Here is a 27121-nt window from a genome sequence, read left to right on the forward strand (position 1 = left end):
TATAGGCTTGTGAGGAAGGGTGGTCAAGTGAGAACCGAAGCCTTGGTTCAATAGAGGGGGCTTCCAACCGAAGATGCTACATAGGAGAGTGTTTGGATACTCAATGATCAATTTCTAGATTTGGACCTTGAGGACAAAGTCGGTCTTGAAGGGGGGGATAATTGACGGAGATACAAGAAGGGTCATTCGTAATGCCACTAGAAGGGATAGGTGTGCCGAGGCTAAGAGGGTGGCATTGGGGTACATGCATGGTTCAGGTGATGGGTCATTGGGCGCTCAAGACAAAATCAACTAGAGGAGGATCAAGTTGTTGGCCAATTCCTTGATTTTAGGAATAGTTGGCAAATCCCTTGAATTTAGGGGAGTGTTTGGATACTCAAGGATCAATTTCTAGATTTGGACCTTGAGGACAATGTCCGTCTTGAAGGGGGGATAATTGACGAAGATACAAGAAGGGTCATTCGTAATGCCACTAGAAGGGATAGGTGTGCCAAGGCTAGGAGGGTGGCATTGGGGTACATGCATGGCTTAGGTGATGGGTCATTGGGCGCTCAAGACAAAATCAACTAGAGGAGGATCAAGTTGTTGGCCAATTCCTTGATTTTAGGAATAGTTGGCAAATCCCTTGAATTTAGGGGAGGAGGCAAACCCCTTGATTTTAGGGGAGTGGTCAGTTTTTAATGGGATGGCCGAATATCTCCTTTAAATTAGGAAGTTTATCTATTTTTAGTTTGTTTGAGTTTATTCCATTTATTTTAAGCATTTGATTTTATTTCCTTAAACTTGAGAGTTTGATTTATGTTATAGTTGTTAGAGGGAAATTATTGGGGAAGGATGGCACCGAACCCTAGTGAAACCCTACTATAAGTTTCGATTTTTGCATTGTACTTTATCATTATGCTATTTTCAATGAATATTTTTCCCAAATACCAATCGGATCTTGGTGTTGCCTTGAGGTAACCCTAGATCTAATCACCCAACATGCCACAAACAAGTGAGTAAGAGTGTGGCTTCTATCACAAAGGTGTAGATCCATCCTGTCTTCCACATCTCCCACCCCAAAAAATGTCTGGGAGAGCACATCACCGCAACTACTGTACTTCTTCCAATCGTACCCCAGGGGCTCTTACAACCATAGCCCAAAAAGATATTGGATATAAAACAACCCATGGCGGAGCTATTATTACGTTGGCAAGGACAAAACGAGAGGACACCACTTGGGAAATTACTACAAGTTGAAAGCTTCATTCCTACATTTTGTGGGCAATGTGCTCTAAAAGAGGGGGCATTATGATGGGTCGAGGCTACTCGCTGACATATGCAACCAGGGGATCAAGACGGCATGGTGGCTAGGGTTTCGAGTGAGAATAATGAAGGAAGGAAGTATCATTACGGGCTTACGGGCAGTTGGTGTTGGGTTGAGCCTCGTGGCCACTTACATTGTCATTTACTTTGTTAAGCCTATAGTTAAGTCCTGTTATTTATAGTTCCCTGAAAGGCCTCTAGCCTATCCGTAATTAGGCTTGTGTAGTCCAATTACAAACATTTGTCTTTTAATTAGGCATTACGTATGGTAACCCTGTGGACGCTCGAGGGAAGTTTATTAAAAGAGGAATGTATATCATGTACGAGGGAATTCCACCATTATGAAAAATCAACACAACTTTAGAGTTCACTTATCTTTCTTTTCTGCAATTCTTGGAGACCACTCACCCTCGAAGTGAGCTCACCGATGCTCGCAGATCCGGTGTACGTGTCTATTGAACTACACTGCCTGCCAAGTGCATAGTAACAATTTACAGCTGCGAAGAACAGAAAACTACAGTTGATCATTATTATTCTCCCCAGGGTGGCCCCAAAACCAAAAGTTAAAAGATGTTCCGTTCGAGGATTACAAAGTAATAAAGTACTTTAACCGATCCGAACAACAATCAAACTACCTTTTTTTTTTTTTTAGTTGGGGGGGGGTGGGGGTTTTGAGGAATGCGTGGGTTTGGATATCCGGCTGACAGCTATAGAAGGCCACATCGAAATACAGAAGGAACACACTATACATGCACGCACGCGAAAACACACAGCACATCGAAGAAGTTGATATCAGCAAGAAAAGAAGCAGCAGCATCTCCTGATTGATCATCTACAAACTTCCTCAGTAATTTCAAGCCCAATTACATGGAGAAATTTCCATATACAACCTAATAGGGGAGGATCTAGAGTATACTTTTGAAGAAATTAAAACCAATATTATCTACCCACTAGATATTGACTAAACAACAGGAAGCAAGAATTTCCATTCCTAACCCTTCCCTACTATAAATATACACAAACTAAGCTTGGTGTGTTGGTCATCCAATGATTAAAATTTTCAGGACTGGAGTCCTCCATAGCAAATGCTCCTTTCAACCATTGTTACTCCCTGTAAAAAAAATCAAGCAATCAGTTACATACCAGACACCAGAGGAGAGTTTTGATGATTGCCACGACACATGGAAATTTCCAAAATGAATTCTCAGGTAACATCTTACCCCTAGATGCACTCTTATTATGACTCTTGTGAACCTTGTCGTGCGAAACAGAAGGAATCTTTGAGATGATCAATGAGCTTTGCAGTCCTTCTAGTAGCTGTAGCCAGTACAATCAACAAGCGCAAAACGCACAAAGTTTAAAAACATAAATGTGTTAACCAGTACACAGACAAACGAATTCTTTAAAAATGGTTTCACAAAGACCTGCAGGCATTTGAGCATACACCTGCATGCCTCTAATGGACCACAAACCCATTATAATTTCACTCTCAAGCTCGTTTTAAGGGAGTGGAGATGCCATTTGAGTTAGGATTCCGGAAAGAAAATATATTTTAGGACGAGACAAATGTATCTAAATACTTACTCTCGAAGTTGGTTGAATTCTGCGAACTGATCTACGAGGCTCAACAGTTTCAGAGGTTGGTTTTGCAGGATTGCTGTTAAAAACTTTGTCCTCTTCAATTCTAGACAACTTTCCACCAGCGGGGCCAAGTTTTCCTCTATTCGCTCTTTCTGATTTCTTGTTTGAGGTGGAAACTTTCCTGGAGGATCCATCAGATGAAGGAGCCAGGGAAGTAAATAAAAGCGGGCCCTCTGTGACTCCTTCAGTGCTAGAAAGTGATCCAATTTCCATCTTGTTGTTCTTTCCTGCTAGATTCTCAGCATGACTTGCAGAATCCTTCCCTTTCGCTGAATGATCTGTCAGAGAACCACCATCAGGAGCAGAAACTGCACTCAAAAGGTTGTCCTTAGCTGGAATAATTCTACTAGGGACACTTTGCGCTTTTCCAGACTTAAGAGCTCTGGGCTTGGTTTCAGTAAGCTGTTTTCCCTTCAAATCACTTTTAGAACTATTTTTCCATCCACGGGATCCTGATCCTTGAGGCAACGAATATTTGAGTAATTTGAAAGAGTCATTTGCTTCAGTAATCTTATTGCTCTGACCCGCAACATAATGTTTGCTTACTTCCATGAATTTTCTCTTCTTTCCAGGCTTAGGAACACCAAAAATCACTCTCGATCCTTCCTTCTGCAAACCAGTTCGTATTGTTCTGTGACCATCAGGCTTTTTCTCATTTCTGCTGTTCTTACCAACATCGAAAATCCTATTATTCGCTGATAAATCCAATAGTCTTGATTCTTCAGGTTTTCCTGTTTCTACATCCTTACTTTTTAACATCTTATCCTTCCCTTTGGCCTCTGCTACTGGACTGCCCAATTTGAGTCGTTTTTCCTGTGGCGTATCACCCTGAACACCAAATTTAGTATAGAATAAAAAAGAAGTAAAAACTCTTCAGATATGATTAGACAATCAAGAATTAAAACAGAAAATCTAAAGAAAGCACCTCATGGGAAGCACAGGCATTTTCTCGCAAATTGGACCACTCAATCCATTCCCCATCCTTCCAAACAAGAGATGACCGAAGATGCCAGGCTCTCACAACTGATGTTTCTCCTTGAGCTGCAAAAACCCAATAGCGAATCATTTCCAGCACATAGGTCCTAGATGCAGAAATAGGGACCCCCCCCACCCACCCACCCACAAAAACCCCAAAACACACACGAAAAAAATAAATAAATAAAAGACAGGCACAAATACCTGGAAAATGGACAGTTAATGCAGTCTCATCTTTCTTGTTCTTTTCAGTGACAACACCTTCCCACCAGCTGGAAGATAATATCAAAGATGTATTAAACAACTGCAATATGAAGTATACAGATTTTTTGGGCTGTGGAGTGGACCCAAACACTAGGTCCATGAAAATAATGAGAATGAGGGTCGCAATATCTTCTTTGAAAAAGAAAACAAGCAATAGCAGATCTACAAATCCAAGCTTCATACTCGAGTCTACACAGTTGAGAAAAGGATTAGAAAATTAGATCATATTTACATAATTTAGGAATAATAATATACCTACAATTGTTTTACAACACTTTTACAACCAACCAATGTGATAGATCCACCTCATAAAAAAAATGTTCAAATTTTTCATGATTTAAAATTCAGTTTTAAATAATTGCCCTAAAATTTGAAAACATATTATTACTCAAAAAAGGAAAAAAGAAAAAAAGGAAGACTGACAAAACCTCTTGGCAACCAATGGTTTAGAAAAATACTTAATATCCGAGGGTCAGAATGACTGCTTATAACTTGCTATTCTCAATTCTTTAAGAATAATATTTAGCATCCCATGGGTTCCCATTTTTGCTTTCCAGTTCTCATATATATCGCTTATATACACTCACATGATCTACACACATACCTGTCTCTAATCCATGCATCAACTCTATCTCCAGCAGACCAATTATAGTCCCCCATGGCTGCTCTACGTCTCTTCCTCGTTCCTTCATATCGCAAGGCAGTACCAGGACGGGCAGCTCGTATTTTTGGTGGCTTGTCTCCTTCACCTTGAAGCGCAATGCATTCTTTTAGCTGTCCTTCCCCTGGACAGTTGAGATATGGTAAACATAAACTAAATGAAGAATTGATCACTTTAAATGCGTAAAGCATAATTTATTCTTTCTCAACATCACCTTCCTATATGGATTACACTCCTAGCAATAATGGTTGTGACAAGCAAGGAGTCCATGGAAGCATATAAATACATGTGTAATTATGCTGGCTTGTCCAAATGCCACCCTCTCCAAAACACAAAGGAAAGAGATACCCGTGGCATAGGTAAACTTGCCTGTGGCTGCCACCATCAATAGCAACTTACCATCATCTGTTTGAAGTTCAGTATAAGCCACATAAGCTTTCCCATCATCCAAACTCAATACATTGGCTGTGAACCAAGCTGCTTTAAATCCATCTGTATCTTTAAGAACCTAAAACATAAAATCACTAAGTTAATAATGATAATAAAAAAAAGGGTGAATACCTTGTTATCCAACAATAAGAACAAAAAGAATGAAAAGCAATGGGGTAAAAAATGTTGGGGTTTATAAAGTAATTCTGATAAATATAGTTGAAAATTAAAAATCACTTTCGGGCAACGGACCTCTACAAGTGAACCCTCCTTGATGCTATTCTGTTTAAAGGTTTCCACAGCGTTTGCATACTCCTTCCTAATGGTGCTGGAAGATCTTAATCCAATCTCAGACTCAGGAACCACATCAATAGTCTTGGCCAAATCAGAAACTTTTCGGCCCTTTTGTCCTCTTGAATCCTTTTCATTAGTCGTAACAGTACCTGAAATGCCATCTACCAATCTACTATGATCCTCCAATGATTCCCTCGGCATCTCTGTTAGAATTGGTGATATTTCCTGTGCAGTAATCTGAGTTATTTGCTTGTCTGAGGGTCCCTCTTTTGAATACTTTGTCGAAGTATATGGACCTCCTATAACACTGTCATTATTTAGATCTCTATTCCTGTCACTAGATTTCAAAATTAGCTCTGAAGAATCTCTGGATACTTTCCAATAGCCAACTGGACCAGCTTCTACTAGCTCACGTAATGGCAAAGGATCACCCATAGCAACAATCTTTCCAGCTTGTGATACAGCCTCGGCTGCCAGCTCAGCAGCTTTAACAATTGCATCCATATTTTCAGCTCTTTTAGCAGCAGCCGAAGCAGCTTCAACCCTCTTTCTAACAGCCTCCTTGGCAGCAATAATAATTGAGCTAGAACTGTTCGTTCCATTTTCACCCTTCAAGATAGATGCAGAAGTAGCATTTTCTAGAGAAGCTCCATTATTTTGACCAGGATGACCATAACCGTTTAAAATAAATGCTTCTTCTGCCATTAGCATCGCTTGCAATGCAGCATTTGATGCAACATTTGCAGCTGCAGCAGCTGCCTTTGCAACAGCAGCAGCTGCTGCAATTGCAACTGAAGCAGAAGCTAATTTAGCTTCAGTGTCTGGTACCAAACCAGAATTTTTTTGCTTTTCCATCTGACTCCATATTTCTTGACTCTGACTAACTGCAGCAGCAGAGAGAGCAGCAGCATCCTCTGCCTGTAACCTAGCCTCCTTAACTTTACCAAGGGTCTCCTCTGACAAAGCAGCCCTCTGCTCTACGTCTTGGTCTCCCCTTTTGTGGATCTCAGCGGACAACATAGGAGACTCGGATATGACGAATTTCTCTGAAGTGGCTTTACAAGCAAAGCCAGTTTGAGTTGTAACAGACACAGAGGTAGACAGGTGACTAGTAACAGGATTTGCAACTGGTTTTGGTTGAGATTGACTTTGCAAAACAAACTGGCCAAGATCCTCATAAACTGGAACCTTTTTCCTTCTTCTAGGCTTTGAATCTTTAGAATTCTGTCCAGGTGTTACTGCTGCTACTTTTGGATCAAGCAGGAGAGCACCAGTAGCAACCCCACTATGAACCATTGGACCAGTAGGGACATGTTTTGCTGCCGAGGATTGTGGCATTGATAGCTCTCTTATTGGTGTTGATCTAATTGTTTCTGTGTTAGGCAACACAGAAACACGAGCACTGGCATCATGTGCAGAAGTTTGAGGAGAAGCCATCCAGGGACCATGAAAGGGGACCTGAGATATCCACGACGTGTTGTGTCCGACAAAGTTTCTAACTGGACTTTGATAAGGATGCAATGGAGTCAGTGCCTGTTGATAATCCATGACTGAACTTCTTGGCATGACACTAGATTGCAGGGCATCACAAGAAGGGGTAGGAATATTCCACAGTGGTGATGAGAGGGGTATCATTGAATTTACAACTGCTGGAATACCCTTGCTGCTGGTTCGACCAAGAGGTGAGGAGATACCTTTACTCTGAAGTGAAGCTTGTTTAATTGCTTGTTCAGAAGCCCTCACACCTGCAGTTGTGAATGCAGAAACCCAGTTACAAACTCAATAAACCACGAGAGAAATCAATCAGAATGAAATCCAAAGAGTTACCCAGACGTGACTGCAAAGGGGTTTCAGGGGTGATGGGTTGTGACTTCTGACCGTGCAACCTTTCCATGCAGGCACGCAAGGCAATCTCCCAAATGCTCTTCCCCCCATCTAAAGCCACAGAATGTCAGAAGTTACTATATAATTGCACCAAGTGCCAAAAGGGAAGCATATAGGAGAGACAGAGAAAGCTAACCAGGTCCACCAAAAGCTGATATCATATGTGCCTCCTCAGGTGCTGTTCCTTGACTGCAGAAAATTTCAAACACATAAATCTGAAACATCTTAAATATCATTATTTAAGGTGGCAAGTTCCTCTCTCCATATTGTAAAATACCCAAAATCATGCAATTATAAGAACATCCCATTAGCACCCAATCTGAAAAGATATCAGTGGTTTGCTTTGGGTTCCATTTTTTTTTTCCTTTTTTGTCTTCCTTTCTTCAATTGAGAAAAGGAAGAAAGATGGAGAGGGTCATGCAAGACACTGGCGTGAGACTGATGTCTTCAAACACAGTCAAGCAGAACAACCACTGCCATAATCTGAATTACATTAATCCTACATCTTAACCCCAGAATTTTAAAGCAATATTACATATACAAATACAGAAGAAAACAGAACTCACATTAAAGCTCCATAAACAAAAATCTGAGCACGCAATTGCACTTGCTGCAAATCTGTGAAAGGCTGCTGAAACACTGTAGATGGTGAACCTGAAGTATTCAAATCTGGCAGACTTGATGTCGAACCAGTAAGAAGAAAAATTGGTTTCGCATTACTGCCTTCAATATGCCCATAGTGCTGCATTTCACTGGATTGCACAAACTGGAAAATCGCAGATGGGCTCAAGGACACATTTGTTGATTTGTCTCCTCTTTCTGATTGTCTCGCAGGAGTGGTTTCTTTCACATGATTTCCTCTTTTAGCAGTTTCCTTTCCAGTTGCCTTAGCAGATCCTCGCTTTGTTTTACGCTCATGAGTACCCTTTGAACGACCACGTGTAATTTGTCCTTCAGATACTTGTGGACTTCCATGAGAAATATCTTGTGAAATCTTTGCATCCTTTGGGACTAAGCCAGAAGTTGAAGGAGAACCCTCTACAATCTTCAAAAATACTTCTAGATGAGGGTAGAAAAAAAAAATCGTGCAAGGGTATAATAAGATCCCCCAAACTTCAGATTTATATAACCCCAAGGATCTTGCCCAGATAAACAAAAACAAACAAGCCAAGACAAAATAGACGAAGAGAAGAAAACAAATTCTCAAAGATGAAAGGCTAAAATAAAGTCAACCATGAACTACACAACTTACGGGTGCAACTTTGCCAGCAGAAATAGAAGGAAAGGGTTCTGAATTCTTGCCGGTGTCGTTTCTAGACAGATCTGCAAATGAACTGATCTCAAAAGCAAAGCTCTTCTCCACTTTGGAGGTGTCACTTCCTTTTGGATTCCCAGATATAGACAAAACATTATTGGCATCCACGTCAATGACCTCAGAAACAGGAGCGTTCTGATCTGTGGACCCATTGACTCCCTCTTCTATAGATGCTTTCACTTGGTTCTTTTCATTTTCTCTCAAAGAAAGCTCTGTAGTTCTTATGATATTAGGGGAACCAGTAGGTTTATCAAGATTGTCAGACGTACTTACACTTTCCAGTGCACATAATTTATTTTTAGATTCAGGCAAAATGGCAGAAGACAAGGAACCTTCATTAACTCTTGAAACATCACCTGAAAAATCCAATCCAGTAATTTGCTTTAAAAAACATTAATAATGCAGGAGAACAAAAATGTTGCACTTCAGTACATTCACCAAGAAAGAAAGGAGATTCCAAGGAACAAGATTCTTAAATTGATTTCAATTGTAAACAAAAATTATCACATGATTAGATTCAAAACCAAGGCGATTCAAACTCTTACTTCAAACCTTTCTCGATCATATATTAAAAGTCCCTTGTTATAGTCTTAGAAATAAATCCTGAACTTTGGGTGCTAGCAAGTGCCAGGAGTACATTCACTTAACTCTTTCTACCTTATCTTTCCTCTGTTCTTTCTATAAAAGTGTGAACAAGGCAATGGAAAGGAAACATGAGATGCTAGCATTTTCACATCATGTAGTTTTTAAAGCAACAACATATTTCTTCGTACAAATTTGGATTCACAAGGGGTCTACTTAGCATATCACGCCTCTCCTCCTTCCGGCTGAAGAGAAACTGGAGAAAAAGCATCTCATTTAACCAATTTTGTACAGTGTGATGGGGTCATGACATTACATATTACATTATAATTTTGGTAAAGATAATTTGGGTATCAAAATTAGACCAAACAAGAATTATTATGTCAAAAGTAGCATTCTAAATAGATGAACTTTTCTGACAATGTAAGAAAACTTTTTATTTAGATGATAAAAAGGGAAAAGTGCAAGAAAATCTAGAAAAGAAAAAGAAAAGGCTAAAGTTGCACTGTATTAGGGGATAAGAATAGATAAAACAGAAGCAATATAAGGGGAGGACCAAGGTTAGACTAAAGTTCTAAATACAGTGCTGGTGACATTTTATGTCGAGGCACTGGAACGAAATATTTGATACTGGTACCGTTTCAATGTATCATTTCAGGATAGTCTATGTATGAATCAATTAATTATATATATAAACTATATATATAATTAATCTACAGGCAAATTATCGAAGTGTTTCAAACATATCCTGATCAATCTACAGTTAGTGATTGCTTAATATATTTACAACACTGCAACGGCCCATTCAATGAGCATTGGATACTTTGCTCCTTCACAATCATCAAATCCTCCCCTTGTTCTTCCACGTCAATCCTCCTAACGGCTACATTTTTCCTTTGCTACACAAACAAAGGTAGTACAGAATAGAATATAGATATCCTCCAAGATTCAAAGACAAATCAACCTTTATAATAATAATAATAATAATAAAGAATAGGGAAAGTTGGTGCCTACAGTGGATTCCATTGTTTTCACTTCTTGAAGAAGGCCAAAAACAATGTCGCTCTCCTCATACACTTGACCATGACTGCCACAAGGGTAGCCACGACCCACACCAAGAATCTCATGAAGCTCGACCTTTATCTCTTCCACCGTGGCTTCAACTCCTCCAAATGGTACATTTCTCTCTGTGATATCCACATATGATACGATTAAAAGTAGGTGGTGTATCAGATCCCACATTACTTGGGAATGAAAAGTTCTAACTCTTTATAATGTTCCAATGAGACTCCAATTGTATCATTGACTGGTCCTTTTGAAGTATAGAGCATATGGTTTGGGCCTTCTATTGGGGCGTTACAAATGGTATCAGAGCCAGTCCCAACCAGAAATATGGGACTTGAGCTGTGCCACCTATAACAAGCAGGCCTAATGAAGACGTAGGGAATTTAAGGGTGGTAGATTGTGATACCCCCATATGATAAGATTAAAGATAGGTGATATATGAAATCCCACATTGCTCGGGAATGAGAAGTTCTTGCTCTTTAAAAGATTTCAATTGAGCTCCAATTGTATCATTGACTAGTCCTTTTGGAGTATAGGCAATATGGTTTGGACCTTCCATTGACTAGTCCTTTTAAGGGTAGGTGGTGTATGAGATCTCACATTGCTTGGAAAAGAGAAATTATTGTTCTTTATAAGATTCCAATGGGGCTCTAATTGTATCATTGACTAGTCATTTTGGAATATAGGCCATGTATTTCGGGTTGGGTTGGGTCTCTTCTTCCAAGATTTGTCCGGAGCGGTGACCCTGCTGGCTTCCACAGAACTTATTGACGGACACCGCCGACCTCTTCGCTGGCCTCCGACGTCGGCCTACCTCCGGCGACTAGTTTCTTTTGAGTTGGGCATTTTTCCAACCTTTCCCAACAGTATGAAGGCCCCGTACAGCTTGAAAAGCCTCTGCTTTTGAAGTTGTATCAATATGGGTCAAATGGTGCGTTTTTGGGTGGAATCGAAGGCTTTTGAGTTTTTGCCAGAAACTTTAAGGTCTTCTTTAAAAATAGTGGAGAGGGGCAGAAGGGTTTGGAGATCGGTAGTAATGGGTCATAATGGTAAAGATTGGTTGATTGCTATGGTGGGAGAAACATTAATGGCGAGGAGAAATACAAATTATACAAAACACTTGCGTGAAGGTAAAAGAGAATTCATGGCCCAACGATGCTCCAACAAGCATGGTTGGTATCTAACTATCACCGAATATGGTGGATAGGGCTGAGCAGAAATCCAAAAATCCAACTCCGCTCCGGCTCCTGAGTTTTTTCCCTTGGGGAAGTCGGAGTCGGAGTCCGACTCCGACTCCGCATCCAACTCCACTCCGCTAATGTACATATTTTATTAAAAAAATGTGTTTTTCTATATATTAATCATATAAATATAAATATAATAACATGTAATATTAATATATAAATACTAAAATGCTTAATAACATGTAACATTGTAATACTAATATAACATGTAACACTAATATATAAATAATAAATTTATAATAGCATGTAATACTAATGTATAATAATTAAATTAATATCTTTAAGTTATTATCTATTAATACTATGTAACTAGTGTTATTACATATTATTAGTTACTAGTTATTACATCTAGACTATCTAGTTATTAGACTATAGTAAATAAGTTAATAAATTTTACTAATTTAGTATATATTAATAGACTAATAGTATTAGTATTAGTGTATTACTAATAAATATATATAATAGTATACTATTAGTTACATAATAGTATTCAAACTTTAAGATTAAAATTTAATTTAATATTTTTTAAAATATGGTTTAGCTTAAGATATGGGAATATAAAAATTAAAAAGCCCAAACTATGTATAGAAGAAGGCCAGCCGGGCCGGCTGCCCACTGGGCCACTCCTACAGGCCTACAACCAAAAGTTCAAAACCCAGCCCATTGCTCCTTAAATTGACCAAAACTGTGCCGTAGCATCTATTGCCCTCAATGCATTCTGTCCTGCAGCCCTAACTTAGTAAGTCCTAAGAGTTTTAACTTTTCTCCAATCCCCGTCGCCCCGAGTCCCCACTCCCCACTCCCAATCGGCCAATCCCATACCCAGTTCCCAACTTCCCAAATCGGCAAAGAAGGCAGACCTGGGTCATCAGTCATCGCACGGTGCCGTCGCAGTCAACCAAATCCGACGCCGTCGCAGATCTAGGTCATTGCACAGTGCCGTCGCAGTCAACCAAATCCAACCGCAGTCAACCAAATCAACGCCGTCGCCCAACTCCAACTCCACTCTGACAAGTCGAAGGCAGAGACGAAGCGGAGTCTAACGCCATCAGAGTCAGAGGTCGGATTCGGCCTCCAACAAAGTCGGAGTCAGAGTCGAATGGCTCCAATACCGACTCCGATTCGTCGGTGCTCAGCCCTAATGGTGGAGGAGGCCAGCAGAGCAGTGTTGTAATTCCTAAAGGGCATGAACGACAAGGTTGAGACAAGTTTGTAGCGGAATTAAGTAGAGCCGCGAATTTGCCCTGTGATGAGGGGTCAAGAAAGGAAAAGAAGATTGAGAACACCAAAGACCCCAAGCACATCCACAGTGGCGAAGCGATTGTATGCGGTAGCTTTGAAGATGGGTCATGCTTTTGTGGCTCAGAGTAACGGGAATGGTGAAAGTGGTCTGCAAATCACGTAACCTCAGAACCAGCTTGAAGCAATGCAAAATTCTCTAAAGGACATGGAAACCCAACTTGCCGAGTTGAAGACAGAGATAGCTTTCTTATCAACAAAAATAGACACGCTTTTAGCTGGAGGAAACAGGGCTGTTAAGACTAAGATAGGCCCGATTCCTTTAAATTCAGATAAAGGAAAACAGAAGATCGGATTCAGTCATGTCCCTATAACTAGATCCAGGAGAGCGTGGCGAGTCAAAAGGAAATCTAGGTTATTTGAAGTGGGGTCTTTGTCGGATGTTGGTGTAGAGAATGCAGTAATGGAATGTCATTCGTCTTAGGTAACACAGGATAAACCGTTAGGCGGTGTTACACCCTTGCTCGAAAATGGTAAAGGAGATGTAGGTTCTGCTGAAGTTGCTCGTTTAGGGTCGCCTAAGGTGAAGGGACTTGCTGTCAGCCTAGAAGCTCTAATGCGGATGGAAAGAAACAATGGAGTTGATGAGGAGGTCCGGGACTTGTCATTGGTGCCTTGCGTGGAAGAAAGTCCAAAATTGAGAATGCAATTGGTTAATATGTCTTGAGGATAATGTTACTCCCTTGGTCTCTTTTCCTCCAATAGCGGAATGGATCTTGCCTTAAGTTAACGAGATTCTGCCTTTTGTGGGGATTTCACATGGAGGATGCGAAGACCAGTTCAATGAACTAATCACCACGATCAAGGCAAGCCACACGCTTGAAACCAAAAGTTACAAGAAAAACATGGGGTTATAGCGTCTTTCTTGGGCAATTAACTACGACACTACGGAAGGTAGCTCAGTTGGAAGTCTAAAGGGAGGGCAATGTGAAGACGGGAAGCACAAGGGGTTGGGGTTTGGCTTGGGTATTAGTTATATGGGAAACAAGGGGTTGAGGTTCAGTGTAATTTTTGGGTATTTTGGGTAGTTTTGGGATTAGTGTTTTGAGGGTTGTTTTTGGGTCACTAGGGGGGCTTTATTATGGACTAGGTGTTTTCTTGTATACATTCAGTGTACTTGGCTCCTTTTGATATATAAAATATTTTTACTCATAAAAAAAAATTTGGACCTTCCATTGGGGCATTACACACTCTCCCCCTTTTTGCTTTTCTTTTCCTAGTTGACCACACCCGTTTTTGTTTGGTTGCCAAGAAAAAGTATAAACTTTTTTTTTTCTGTGATTGATTCTGGGTACTGAGTTCCTTGGGAGCAGAGGCTAGTGTTTTATTTATTTCTTTATTCTTTTCCTTTGGAATAAAATGGAAAATGCATAACAGCAAAACAATAGAGAAGATGGTGGCAGAGACGGTCTAACCAAAGTTTTTAATACTGTTTAGTACTAGCCGGTACTACCAAAATTTATCGTGTCGGGACTAGAGGTGGGTGTTTCTTACCAGGTCAAATACTGGCCAGTTTTCGGTATTTAGCCTGGTATACAAAAAGGAAGGGAAGCAGCATAAGCAAAGTAATGATATAATTCAGAAATAGAGGCAAGAGCTAATTTGAGTTATTTGAAACAATAACTGACCGAATGGTGAATAGGAAATACATATATAGAGTAGACCTTTCTCATAGGGGTAAAGGAAGCAAGCTATTCAACCAGCCATAAGTAAGAGCTTTAAGCTAGCACTCCTCACCAAACACAAGCCCTGCTAAGCAACAATGCTTAGTAGGGCATAACATAATCTTATGATCTGTAATACCCCTGATTGAGTAAAGGAAGGTGGTGAATGGCATCTCACACAGTTTGGGGGAGAGAAGTTCTTGCTTTCTTTCTCTTTATAATGATTTCAAGGAGCTTGAATCATAACCTTAACTAGTCCTTTTGGAATATATGTCCAGATGTGGCTTGGACATTCCTTGGGTCTCTAAAAATGATAGTAGAGCGAAATTTAAGTGTAGAATTTGTGCCATGCAACCTATGATGGAATGGCCTAACAAGGGCTTTGGGGATTTATAGGTGGAAGTTGTAAAACTTGCTAGGAAAAGAGAAGTTGCTACACTTTATAATATTCAAGGGGCTCTAATTGTAACCTTGGCAAGTCGTTTTGGTGTATAATCCCAAATATGGTTTGGCCCCACAAAGGCAGTATTTTTTTTTTAAAGTAAGACAATTTTATTAAATTGAATGAAATAGATGATGCCCATGTACAAAGTATACAAAAGAAAACACCTGAATATATTCTAAGAAGCGGAAAACGATAACAAAAAATCAAGAGCAGAAGCTCTGTTAATCACTACAACAGAAAACCAAAGCAATAAAGAGTGCACAAAAAAGTTCTGAAGTTCCTCCAAGATATGCTCCTTATAATTGAAACATCGCTCATTCCTTTCCATCCAAATACACCACATAAGACACAAAGGAACCATTTTGCAAGCCACATCCACATGAGAGCAACCACATAGCCTGTACCAACATGCAAGAAGATCAACCATTCTCAAAGGAATCACCCAAGCCAACCCGGTTCTACAAAAAACTCCATCCCACAAAGCCCTTGCCACCACACAAAGCAAAAGTAAATGATCTATAGATTCCCCATGCTTTTTACACATGAAACACCAATCCATAACAATAAGACCGCACTTCCTCAAATTATCAGTCATCAAAAGTTTCCCAAGAGCAGTCCACATTAAAAAAAAAAAAAAAAGGAAAAAAAAAAAAGAAAAGAAAAGGCAACTTTGGAATGCACATGAGACCTCCAAATATGCTTCAAGGAAAAGGACTATGGTGAACAACCAACAGCTTGTAATACGAATGAACCGAAAACTTTTTATCCCTTGGACTCCACAACATCCCATCCCCATCATTACCAACAAGTCTCAAAGAGTAAAAATCTGATTAAAAAAAAAAAAAAACTGAAACTTCATCAATTTCCCAAGCCTGAACATATCTAGTGAAACAAACATCCCACTTAAAAGATCCATTAGAACAGACTAGAAAATCAGAAACAGATGCATGCCAATTAGAAACCAGACGAAAAATAGCCAGAAACACCCTATAGATGGCTTGAACACCACACCAAATATCAAACCAAAAAGGGATCCTAGAGCCCTCTCCACAGCATAACTATCATGATTAATGAAACTCACCCAACCCATGAACTTCCAAAGACACACCACAAGCCCCCCTACCTCTCTCATTAGAGCACCAACCCCCCAAGTACTACCATATTTCCAATCAATAACCTCCCTCCAAAGCGACTCCCCTTCCAATTGATATCTCCATAACCATTTCCCCAATAAAGCTTTATTGAAAATCCTCAAATTACGAACCCCTAGACCTCCATTCAAAATAGGAGAACAAACTTTATTGTAACTAACAAGATGGAATTTAGTTTTCTCTCCCATTCCACCTCACGAGAAAGCACAAAATAACTTCTCAATCTGGTTGGCCACCCTTGTAGGCAATGGAAATAAAGATAGAAAGTAAGTGGGAATATTGGAAAGGGTACTCTTTATTAAAGTAATTTTGCCCCCTTTTAATAAATACAACCACTTCCAACCAGCCAACCTTTTCTCTATTTTCTCAACGACCTCATCCCAAATAGCATTAGCCTTAAAAGACGCCCCCAGCGGAAGGCCTAAATATTTCATTGGTAGATAAGCAACTTTACAACCCAAAAAACTCGCCAAACAATTAATATTGCACCCCCCCCCCCCCCCCAACCCCCAAAAAAAAATACAAAAAAAAATAGCCTCCACCATCTGACCCAATGCCTCCATGATAATAACAAAAAGGAAAGGAGACAAAGGGTTCCCCCATCTCAATCTCAAACCACGAGAGCTATGGAAAAAGCCACATGGGTTACCATTAACCAACATTGAAAACTGGGCAGTAGAGACATTCCACGAGCACCACCTCTCCCCAAAACCATATCTCCCAATCAAGTAGAAAAGAAAATCTCAGTTCACATGATCATACACCTTTTCCATATCAAGCTTACAAAGAACACCTCCTCAACCGACTATCTAAACATTCATTAGCAACAAGAACATAATCAAGGATTGTGCCATGTCACAAATCTGCTGTCCATCTTAATAAGTGTTAGTTGGGGGATATAGTTACAACTTTGCTAGCTTGATAATCATATTGCAAGATGACTAGTAGGTTGGGTGGGGGAACAATTGCACTTTGCATCAAATGAAGTTAAAAACTTAACATATTACTGATAAGAAAAACTACTTAAAACATATATATTGGAACTAGGAAAAGAGAGTCAATTTTTCTTATCAGTCTTAACACTGAATGATGAAAAGAAATATTGAAACAGATGCCATAAAATTACAAATACCCACCTGAAACATCCAAGGATGCATTCTCACCATCACCCACGTCCGCTGCTATATCAGAGATAACAGCATGGATTTCCATTCCCCGAGAAGATTGCTGATTAACTCCACTAGCAACTGTTGTTTGAACTTCACTATGCCTTTCTGCATTACAAGTTTCTGGATTTGACACAGATCGATCATCTGTTTCTCGTGACAACTTATTGGCAGAATCCAAAGATGCATCTTTTTCAGTTTCAGAAACAGGACCTTGTTCATTTTTCACTTCTGAAGATTCTGTCAAATTAGATATTCTTCCATCAGTAGATAGTTCGGTAGTACTTGGCTCCTGTTTATCCAAGTGGATAATCCCCTTAACAGAAGAAGTTGTTATTTGAACCTCTCTGCAGTCAATAATTCTATCCGCAGTTATACCATCATCAGAAGGTGAAAGAACAACAGCCATTGTGTCACAGGATGCGACATTCGCATTTTCCAAGGTAGCATTTGATGCTGCAAAAGAAAAGAAAATAAAGAACCTCAAAAGTTATCGATTTCACACATATTTTTAAGCATCTACCAATACAGGATGAGTAATGATATACCTGATTCATTGCCAACAGTTGCGTCAAATTGTAATTTTGAAACCAACGACTCATTTCCTGTACTACCTTCACAAAAAGATGAGCTCCCAACTCCCTCGTCAATGATAAGAGATCCACCAACCTTTTTCCTAATCGAAGCATCTATATCACGTTTAGGAATACCACCCTTCCCATAAATGTTATCTTCTTCACATGATTGACTGGATTCATGTCGACTGGAAGACGAAACATGTTCTTCAGCAATCAGGTTTTCCTTGGAAACTCCTAAAACATCATCAACTTCTTTCAGAGATTCAGTCCCATGTGTTTCCTTAAGCAAATCAGCCGAAGAGCACGCCAAAGTCAGACTAGAAGTTCCACCCCCATGACTATTACTGTTTTCATTACCTTCAATTTCAGAAACTTTATCGTCCTCCTTGGATGAAGAAGTACCCTCACTTTTACTCGCCAAGACCTCACCATCTAAATGTTGGCTACCTTCTAACAAAACAACATCCTTTTCAGCAGCTTTTTCTTGTCCATATGTTAGTGACACTTTAGGATTGCCAACTTGTACCATATATCCCTCATTACTAATATCATCTTTGAGGGCCACTGGCAACACATCATGTGTATTTACTTTAGAGGGATCACAAACATTGGTGTCTTTAAACAGAACCATATCACATTTACTGGCCTCATTCGGAATTCTGGACATTACATCCTCTGAGCATTGTTCCACCACGTGCAAGTTGGAATCACTCTTGTCTACCATACTAAAAGGCTTGTCAACCCTACTGATGCAATTTCCAATTCCATTTCCTTCTTGCACAGATTCTACCTTTGATGTTGAGCCAAGATGACTTTCTGCATAGGAAGTACCACTTTCAACTGCATCTTCATCCAAATTTCGATCAGCCATTTCAGCATCTTTGCTTAAAACATGAAATTCCTCCTCTCTCCCACCATTTCCTGCTTGCAGTCCATTTGAATCCATATCGCTAAGCTCGTGTACTTGATGTTGAAGATCTTCATTTTTCACCTCATCACCACTTGTAATGATATTCTGTGCATATGTAACCACACTACCAACTTGCATCACTAAATCAGAAGAATCTCTATGTGTTTTGTCAACCAGATGTTCATCAGCCAAAGCATCAACATCCCTTCTATTTCTAACATCAGATTTACCAACAGCCAATAGACTTCCCTCAATAACAGGCACACCGCTCTTTACACTTGCATCATTTTGATTCTGCTCTCCTGATGTTCCACCCACTGAAAACTCATCTTCACGAGATAGTAAAGTATCTTCAACATGAGGCTGCTCCACTAGTACATCCCCTTTTAACCCAGAAAAGTTTTCATGAATCTCATCCTGCAGTAACGTAGACTGTAAATCTGTAATATCCCGTTTTGGGGGGACAATTTTATCATCATGAACTGGACTAGGCTCCATTTGCTTTCCTAAGAGACCCAGTTCATCACATGCATCTGACTCCTTAACAACAGGTTGTCTGGGAATAATTTCTTCCTGACCAACTGATTTTAATAGCATTTCAACAGATTCTGAGGAAGTGGCCTCAGACCAAACATTGTTGCGCCTTGCTATAGAGCAAGATTCTGTTGCAGTTGAATTGAACTCTATCCCACTACTCCCCCTAGAGAAATCTTCAATCCAGTGGTTATTTTCGTTACTTTCGATACCAAGAAAAACCTCTGTTTCAACCAGACTATCAAACCTTAAATGCCCCTGAAGGCTGTCATCAAAATCAAACTTGGGTAAAGCATATGGCTGTAAAACCGGTGGAAATTTGGTGCTTCCTTCACCAGCTAAATGCAGATTCTGGCTTTGAAAATCATTATCATCATAATCCATGGGTGTATCCCTGCCACAAAGAAAAGGTAAGAGAGGGGGGAGAGAAAGAAATAGAGACAGAGACTACAGTGCAGATATTATACAGATGGTCTGAAAAATTTTATGAATATCCCTGCTAGACAGTAAGATGACCACATTTAGAATAAATAAAAAGCCTTGTCACCATGCTTAAATTTTCATAAAGTATCTTCCTGAAGTTCAAACATTGTCCTTTGCAGACTATTTGAACAAAACTGAAGGGAAAAAACCCCCTTTCCTCTGCTCCCTTTAGGTTATATCAACCACTAGACTCTATCACTAACTTCATCAAGGGAGGGTGTCCAACCAATAACTGAAGGAATGCTTTTACAAGCCACAAAAGCAACCCCAAAGTGAAACCAAATTGGAGACAAAACGGTGCACAGTACATATGAAGCAGAACAACGGTCTCCATTCATTTTCCCCAAGATAGGCATCATCCTGACATACTTGATAAAGTGACAAGCACATATTAGAAGATCAAAGAAAACTATGTGTCCCAATGCTGAATTTAATATATGATACAAGCATTGGAAAGGCATAAGCCACATTCTACAATTGAGTCAAAATGAGACCCCAAATTAATCAACATACATTACAGTAAGGAACTATCAATGATATCTAGCAAGAACCAGCAGCAATTGAGTGGTAGTGCTTTCAGAGTACCACCTTCGAGACACAGACAAAGATGACCCTCAAATTAAGGAAAAGCAATAACACCATTGCTCTAACCAATGTTTTTTTTTAATAGGTAACACCATTGCTCTAACCAATGGTTCACACCAATAAAACACATATAGAACATTCAAAAACCGACTTTGTCAAAAGGTGGTGGAATCACCCTTGTAAAGAGTACTCTTTCTAATATCCCAACTTACTTTCTTTCATTATTTCCTTTACCATTTGGAGTGGCTAATTGTATTGAAAAGTTGTATAGAGCATTTTTGTGGGGTGGTTTGGGAGAGGAGAATAAGATACTTTACAAAGCTGGAAAACAGTTTACTGTCTGATTGCTGATGGAGGCTTGGGGGTTCGTAATTTGTGTAGTTTTAATAAGGCGTTGTTGGGGAAGTGGTTGTGTAGATATCATAGGGAAGAGGAAGTGTTGTGGAGGGGGGTGATTGTTCGGAAGTATGGGAGTGATTGGGGGGAATGGTGCACTAAGGAGAGTAAGGGGGATTTATGGTGTGAGTTTATGGAAATTTATTAGAAAAGGATGGGATAATTTTGTGAAGCAAGTCAAATTTGTGGCAGGTGATGGTTCAAGAGTTCGATTCTGGTTTTGATGTTTGGTGTAGTGAGAATGCACTGTTTAGAGCTTTTCTGGCTGTTTTCAGGTTGGCTGTTAAACAGTAGGCCTCAATCTCAGAGTTTATGAGTTACTCTAATGGAGAGGTGCATTGGGATGTTAGATTTTTCAGACCTATCCAGGATTGGGAAATTGAGGAGGTTACTGATTTTTTCAGATTGTTGTATTCAGTGGATATTAGATGACATGAGAGGGATCAAATGTACTGGAGATATACAGCATCTAAAAAGTTTTCTGTTAGATCATATTATAAGATATTGTCCGCTGAGCATAACATTTCTTTTCCTTGTAAAAGTATTTGGAAGGCTCATGTTCCATCAAAGGCTGCTTTTTTTGTATGGACAGCAACAATTGAGAATATTCAGAAAATTGACAGTTTGAGAAAGCGTGGAATGATTGTTATGGAGTGGTGCTTCATGTGCAAGAAAGCTGCGGAATCAGTGGATCATCTACTTCTACATTGTGATGTGGCTAAACTGTTATGGGATGGCGTTCTTAGAAGATCCGGACCGACCTGGGTTATGCCAAAATCATTGGTAGATTTACTCGCATGTTGGACTAGACTTAATACTTGCTCTCAATTGGCAGCTGCGTGGAAGATGATTCCTTTGTGCATTATGTGGTGCATTTGGTTGGAAAGGAATGAGAGGTGTTTTAATAATTGGGAATGCATTAAAAGGGAATGCAATGTACAAGAACTCTGGAAATTTTTTATGTGTTCCTTGTTTAGTTGGTTTTCAGCTATTGTACTTAATGGAGGGCCGTCCATGAGTTTTTGTCCTCATTTTTCTAGTATTAGAATGTATTTAGGCATTTCCTTTGTATACATCCTGTGTATATGGGCTTCGCCTATTGCATTTGATGAATAAAATTTTTACTTATCAAAAAAAAAAAGAATTTACAACCAAATTCATAGCCAATTATGCATAAGCATTAAATTTCATTTCACAAAATTCCTCGAAAGTAGGAATGATTGTAACAATACTCATAACACCTACAACTACAACATAACATTAAAAATTAGGACATCAATAATAACAATGATAATCATAATCGCATCAATAATAACAATGATAATCATAATCGCAAGAATGTTCTCCGTCTCTTGACCAAATTGAGTATATAAGAGAGCAATAACATAGAGGGTAAAAATAGGTGCTTATAGGGCTAAAAGGACAAATGAATAGAGTAGCCAACTTTAGCTGATTGTGAAACTCAGAAGAAACAACTTTGCTCAATTCTATTCGTAAGTGAAACCCTCTTTATCACTTTCATTTCTGACTTAAGAGTTCTATTTTAAAACTTAATATAGAGTAGATACTGCTAGGTCAATCCAAATTTCCATTTCATACTTGACACTGTCAATCATTTATACAGGCATGCACCTAAAACCATTTACTTTTATTAAAAATAAATCAATAAATAAATAAATTTGATAAAAGTTACTTTTGTAAAATTAAAATGGAATACTCATCATAAGAATGGCAGATCAAAGAAAACCATTTGTAAACAAAGTGTTGAAGTTAATCCTTTACGTTTATGTAGGCACCGGATGTTCAAATGCATGATAAGCTACTTAAGTTCCATAATAATTGATGCAAAACAGGGCCAAGGTGAAGACACTGATTTTTTCGGGAGTTCAGAATTTTGAAACTTGTTTTATAGGTTTAGAAGTTTGAAACTTACTTTTGTTAAATCAATCCCTTGTAGGGAAATGGCTCTATTGTTCCTAACATGAGAGAGATGCCTTGTGGAAAGCCATAGTGGATTACAGAGAAGATGCTGTTCTAATAAGGTATATGAATGATTGTTTCGAGTCATACTAGACTTGAGGTGGGTGATGGCTATAAAACTAGATCTTGACATGACTTACGGTGTGATGATAGGTCCCTGAGGAAGCTTTTGTAGAGGTGTATTGTACTGCTCATGCACGGAAGGCTTCAGTGGCTGATCTATTAGAGTTCTCACGAGGCTCCCCTCAGTGGAAAGTTAGTTTTTATCAGAGCTACACATGGATAGAAGGTTGATACCTTCACAGAGTTCTTAGTCTTTTGCACTCTACTACATTAGGCCTTGGAGGTGTAGATGTGTGCAGTGTGACCCTTCCAAGAATGGGAAATTCACTATTAGATCTTTCTATGGCGTCCTTAAACCTCAGAATAATAACTCCTTCCTTTGAAAAGTATTTGATGGACTGCAGGTGCAGGAGAGCCACTTCTTTGCTTGGACGGCCTCCTTAGGAGAAATCCTCATCATAGATAACGTAAGCAAATGTAATATGATTGACAGGTATGTGCAGAAAGTGTGAAAATTTTGTATGCCACCTTATACTCCATTGCGAGGTTGCTACTTTTTTTTTTTTTTTTCCCAAGATGAATTGGGCTTGGGTTATGTCTAGATTCCCCAAAGGATAGTAGACGTCTTTGCAAATTAGAGAGAGTAATACGGCAGCCCACAAATTGTAGTTGTGTGGAAGATGATCCTAGTGTATCTAATGTGATGTATTTGGAGAAATAAACTATAGGAATTTCAAATATAGAATCAGGGTTGAGGGCTACGCTCATTTAAAACGAAATAAAGTTGCAAGGAAGTCAAAAAATAAAGCATAAAACTTATGTCGCTTTGCTAAGAAACTCCATTAAACAGCGCCAAAAAAGGATCCATAATCAAAATGCAAAGAAATAAACTATAAATAAAATTCGTTTTTGGAAAAAATTTTCATGGCATGCATAGCAATACATACCAAAAATTTAAACACACGGCTTTCTACACCTTATTCATAGGAATTCATTGGTTACAAGCAAAGGTAATTTCCTCTTATCATTAAATGTTTTGGAAGCTTGTAATAGAAAGTCAGATAGAAATCAAAATAATGATATCGCACATGTTAAAAGAGAGTAGGACCTTTCCATGCATACCAAAAAAGTAGGCAAGGGAGCACCAAATGGCTACATCCATAAGAACAGAAAGCATAATCTTGGTCAACATGATGCTAATTTTGATTTTTTTTTTTTATTGGCATTAGGTGTTTGAGAGTAAAGTCCCAACTAATCCCAGGTCTGCACATGCCCTCAGTGAAGAAATTTCCCTCAAGTGCATATCGAGGAATTCTCACAGTCCAAATGGCTCCTAATGTTGAATTAAATTACATGTTTACCAAACCAATCAAGTGATGGCAAGTCATGATCAACATTTCTTCATTCTTGACCCTTAAACACTCCATCCGAAATGTAACAAAGGGGAAAAGGATGTGTGCATGCAAATAATACCAATAAAAGGAAAAAGGATTGGATGCATCTAAAGTTCTTCATTCTTGACCCTCAAACGCTCCATCAAAAAATGTAACACGGGCAAAAAGTATGTGTGCTAATAGTACCAATAGAAGGAAAAAAGGATTGGGTGCATCTAGGGTAGAGGATGAATAAATATTGTGCGCAACTAGGATGACAGCAATCACTAGATTGGTTCACCAAAATATGTCAATTTAATCCAAACTATAAGGTGCTTTTTCATAGAAGCCAAGGGCATTAAGTTCAAATATGTTGAACCACAGAAAAGTAAACCGTAAACTGCTCTAAAAGAGAATATCCATCTGGAATGCACTAAGTGGCATAGAACTCCAATTTACCAATGAGTTGGAGGTGACATACTCAAACCTAATAAGTGTACCCCAATGAAAAAACAGTAGAAAACTTACTTTTAGAAGTATAATCAGCAATAACTCAATGTATCTAGCATCTACTTGTTACAACGAAGAGACATACTTCAGTTGTGCAACTCTCTCATCAAAAATGAAAAAGCAGACCCATAGAAAGCTGGCCTAATAGCATCCCAGTTAATATTGTAATACTCATACAAGTAAACCTATAAACTGAAGGGCAGTTATATTACTGCTAAAGTTTGATATGCATACAAAAAGGACAGAACTTTCTGTTTATTATATCCTTGAATACCAAAATAAACTCGTATCCTTCTCTATTTTTTTTATCGGTAAACTCGTATCCTTCTCTATTAAATAGTGAAAAGTGTATTAATCTACCAACACATCTAAACAAGGTAAAACCCCTTTCACAAACCACTTACACAAGCACATACACTGACATACAACCTGAACACTACCAAAAAGAATACAAGCATTAACTACTTTCTCAATCAATTTAAAGACTACCTAGTAAACATTACTGTTTCGCGCAAAGTACGTACCGATTCGAACAACAGATAAAATAAACTAAGAGTATGTTTGAAGCGACTCACCATTTGAAAGCAAACCAGGTAACATCTTTGCTCTAATATACATACAAAAAAACCCTATCACTTTAAGAAATGTAGGAAATGAACAGTACCAGAACAAGTAAGTCTAGAGACGCTACCTCCCTCCATCCGGTGACGAAATCCGGCCCGTTTGATCTCTCAACTGCTCCTCAATCGTACGCTCATCTACCGCTACATACAAAATAAATGCTATAAACAATATATACCATTAAAATCCCTAGGGTCAGGCTTTCAACACACTCAAACAGAGGACACCGCAAAACGCTATCAAATCGAAAACCGCAGTCGCAGGATACTGTGTACATACCGGAGTCTTGAGAGCCTGTCGGATCTAATTAGGGTTCCGGTGAATCGACGGCGAGAGAAAAGTATAGCAGAAAGAGAAGAGAGTATGCGTGTGTGTGATAACTTCGCGGAAGTGACGTTACTGCCTTCGTTTTGTTCGTTTGTTTGTCAGTCCAAACAGAATACAATTAAATAATTAAATACACGTGGCTTCTAGCGATTCGGATTTCGAAAGACCAAAGAATCTCGGTTTCACGAGGAGTCACAGCCGTCATGATTATCGTTCGAAATCCTACCGAATTCTCGTAATCGGACGGAGATTATTAGCCTGTGATACAAGATCATTAAGAAGCAGTGTGAGGCTAAGATGACGAAGGTGATAAGGATCATTTTTGACCGTCCGATCGCCCCAATTCTCTCTTTTTTTTAATATTTAAATAATATTTTTAATTATAGAATGTGACTTACTATTTTTTAAAAAAATATATGATTTATAACTATATATATAAAAAAATACCTCATTAAAATTGTTAACAATATTTATTAAGAATTCTTGGTAGAATCTATTCTTTAAAAAAAAAAAAATTATACAAAGTTTATATATCAAATATTATTATAAAATATTATTATAATATAATTTTTTAAAATTATTTTTAATTTAAAATTTGAAAAAATTAAATTTTTATTATATTATTTGAAATTTTAAAAAAATAATAATTAGATTAAATATGATAAGTTGATGTTTGGCAACAAATATACATCCAACTGCGTAAGAAAAACATTTCAGCACATCGATTGCCACGTGGCACCTCCGCGTGGAATAACCCAACCCGGCTTGTTTTCTAGTCAATTAATAATGCATAAAATAACGTTACGTATAAGTTTTAAATTAGTTTTGGGTTATTTATTACATAAGCATATAAATTAAAATTATCTCGTTTGTTTTAATAAACGAGATAAGATTAATTGAAATAAAAATAAAAATAAAATATATTTAATTTTAAAAATATTAAATTATTTATTTTATTTATATAAAAATTGAAAAAAATTATAATAATAAAATAATATGAAAATGGTAAAATGAACAAAGCCTAAACTAGCCCAATGGATTTGAAAAAACAAAGAAGCTACATGTTCATATATCTATAGAAAATAATTCCAACCGGACTTGGGACATATGGAAAACGTTACCATGGAATTGTGAAGACTATCGATGCAACTATTTTAAGGCTAGCGGTGTTAAAATATCATACTAAAGCCGTAAAAGTACACATACAATAAATTGAAAAGATGCAAGTACTGCTCATGGGCGGGCAAAAGATGCTTTTCGTCTTCATAAAGATAAAATTCTGCTCGTTACTGAAATTTTTTTATGAAAATTTTGAATTTTAAAATTAAATATAAAAATATTATATTTTAATATTATTATTATATTGAAATTTGAAAA

General features: G+C 38.4%; 1 protein-coding gene across 3 annotated transcripts; it reads right to left on the minus strand.

Annotated features, from left to right (window-relative positions):
- Window positions 1-2097: 2097 nt before the first annotated feature.
- Window positions 2098-25854, minus strand: LOC122281718. Of its 3 annotated transcripts, XM_043093462.1 has the most exons (17): window positions 25697-25854; window positions 25488-25560; window positions 25372-25403; window positions 17933-19800; window positions 17355-17840; window positions 8706-9124; window positions 8020-8498; window positions 7590-7642; window positions 7397-7504; window positions 5528-7314; window positions 5246-5354; window positions 4790-4970; window positions 4126-4193; window positions 3872-3987; window positions 2890-3774; window positions 2526-2622; window positions 2098-2416 (listed from the first exon to the last, which is right to left on the minus strand). In XM_043093462.1, the coding sequence occupies exons 4-17, from the start codon at window positions 19788-19790 to the stop codon at window positions 2400-2402; spliced, it is 6663 nt and encodes a 2220-aa protein (XP_042949396.1). In that variant the 5' UTR covers window positions 19791-19800; window positions 25372-25403; window positions 25488-25560; window positions 25697-25854; the 3' UTR covers window positions 2098-2399. The 3 variants fall into 3 exon arrangements, with proteins under 3 accessions (XP_042949396.1, XP_042949394.1, XP_042949395.1); XM_043093460.1 differs by lacking the exon at window positions 25372-25403; XM_043093461.1 differs by lacking the exon at window positions 25372-25403 and having other exon boundaries at window positions 25461-25560.
- Window positions 25855-27121: the final 1267 nt, after the last annotated feature.

Source organism: Carya illinoinensis, chromosome 11 (genome assembly GCF_018687715.1).
Source record: "Carya illinoinensis cultivar Pawnee chromosome 11, C.illinoinensisPawnee_v1, whole genome shotgun sequence".
Classification (NCBI taxonomy): Eukaryota; Viridiplantae; Streptophyta; class Magnoliopsida; order Fagales; family Juglandaceae; genus Carya; species Carya illinoinensis.

Excerpts from the sequence above, each read along its gene's own strand:
- LOC122281718 (XM_043093460.1), bottom strand. The coding sequence starts at position 19,790 with ATGGATTATGATGATAATGATTTTCAAAGCCAGAATCTGCATTTAGCT. Across the intron at positions 9,125-17,354 it reads TGCATCCTTGGATGTTTCAG|GTGATGTTTCAAGAGTTAAT; the intron begins GTGGGTATTTGT and ends TGGATTTTTCAG. Across the intron at positions 2,623-2,889 it reads GAATTCAACCAACTTCGAGA|CTACTAGAAGGACTGCAAAG; the intron begins GTAAGTATTTAG and ends TACTGGCTACAG.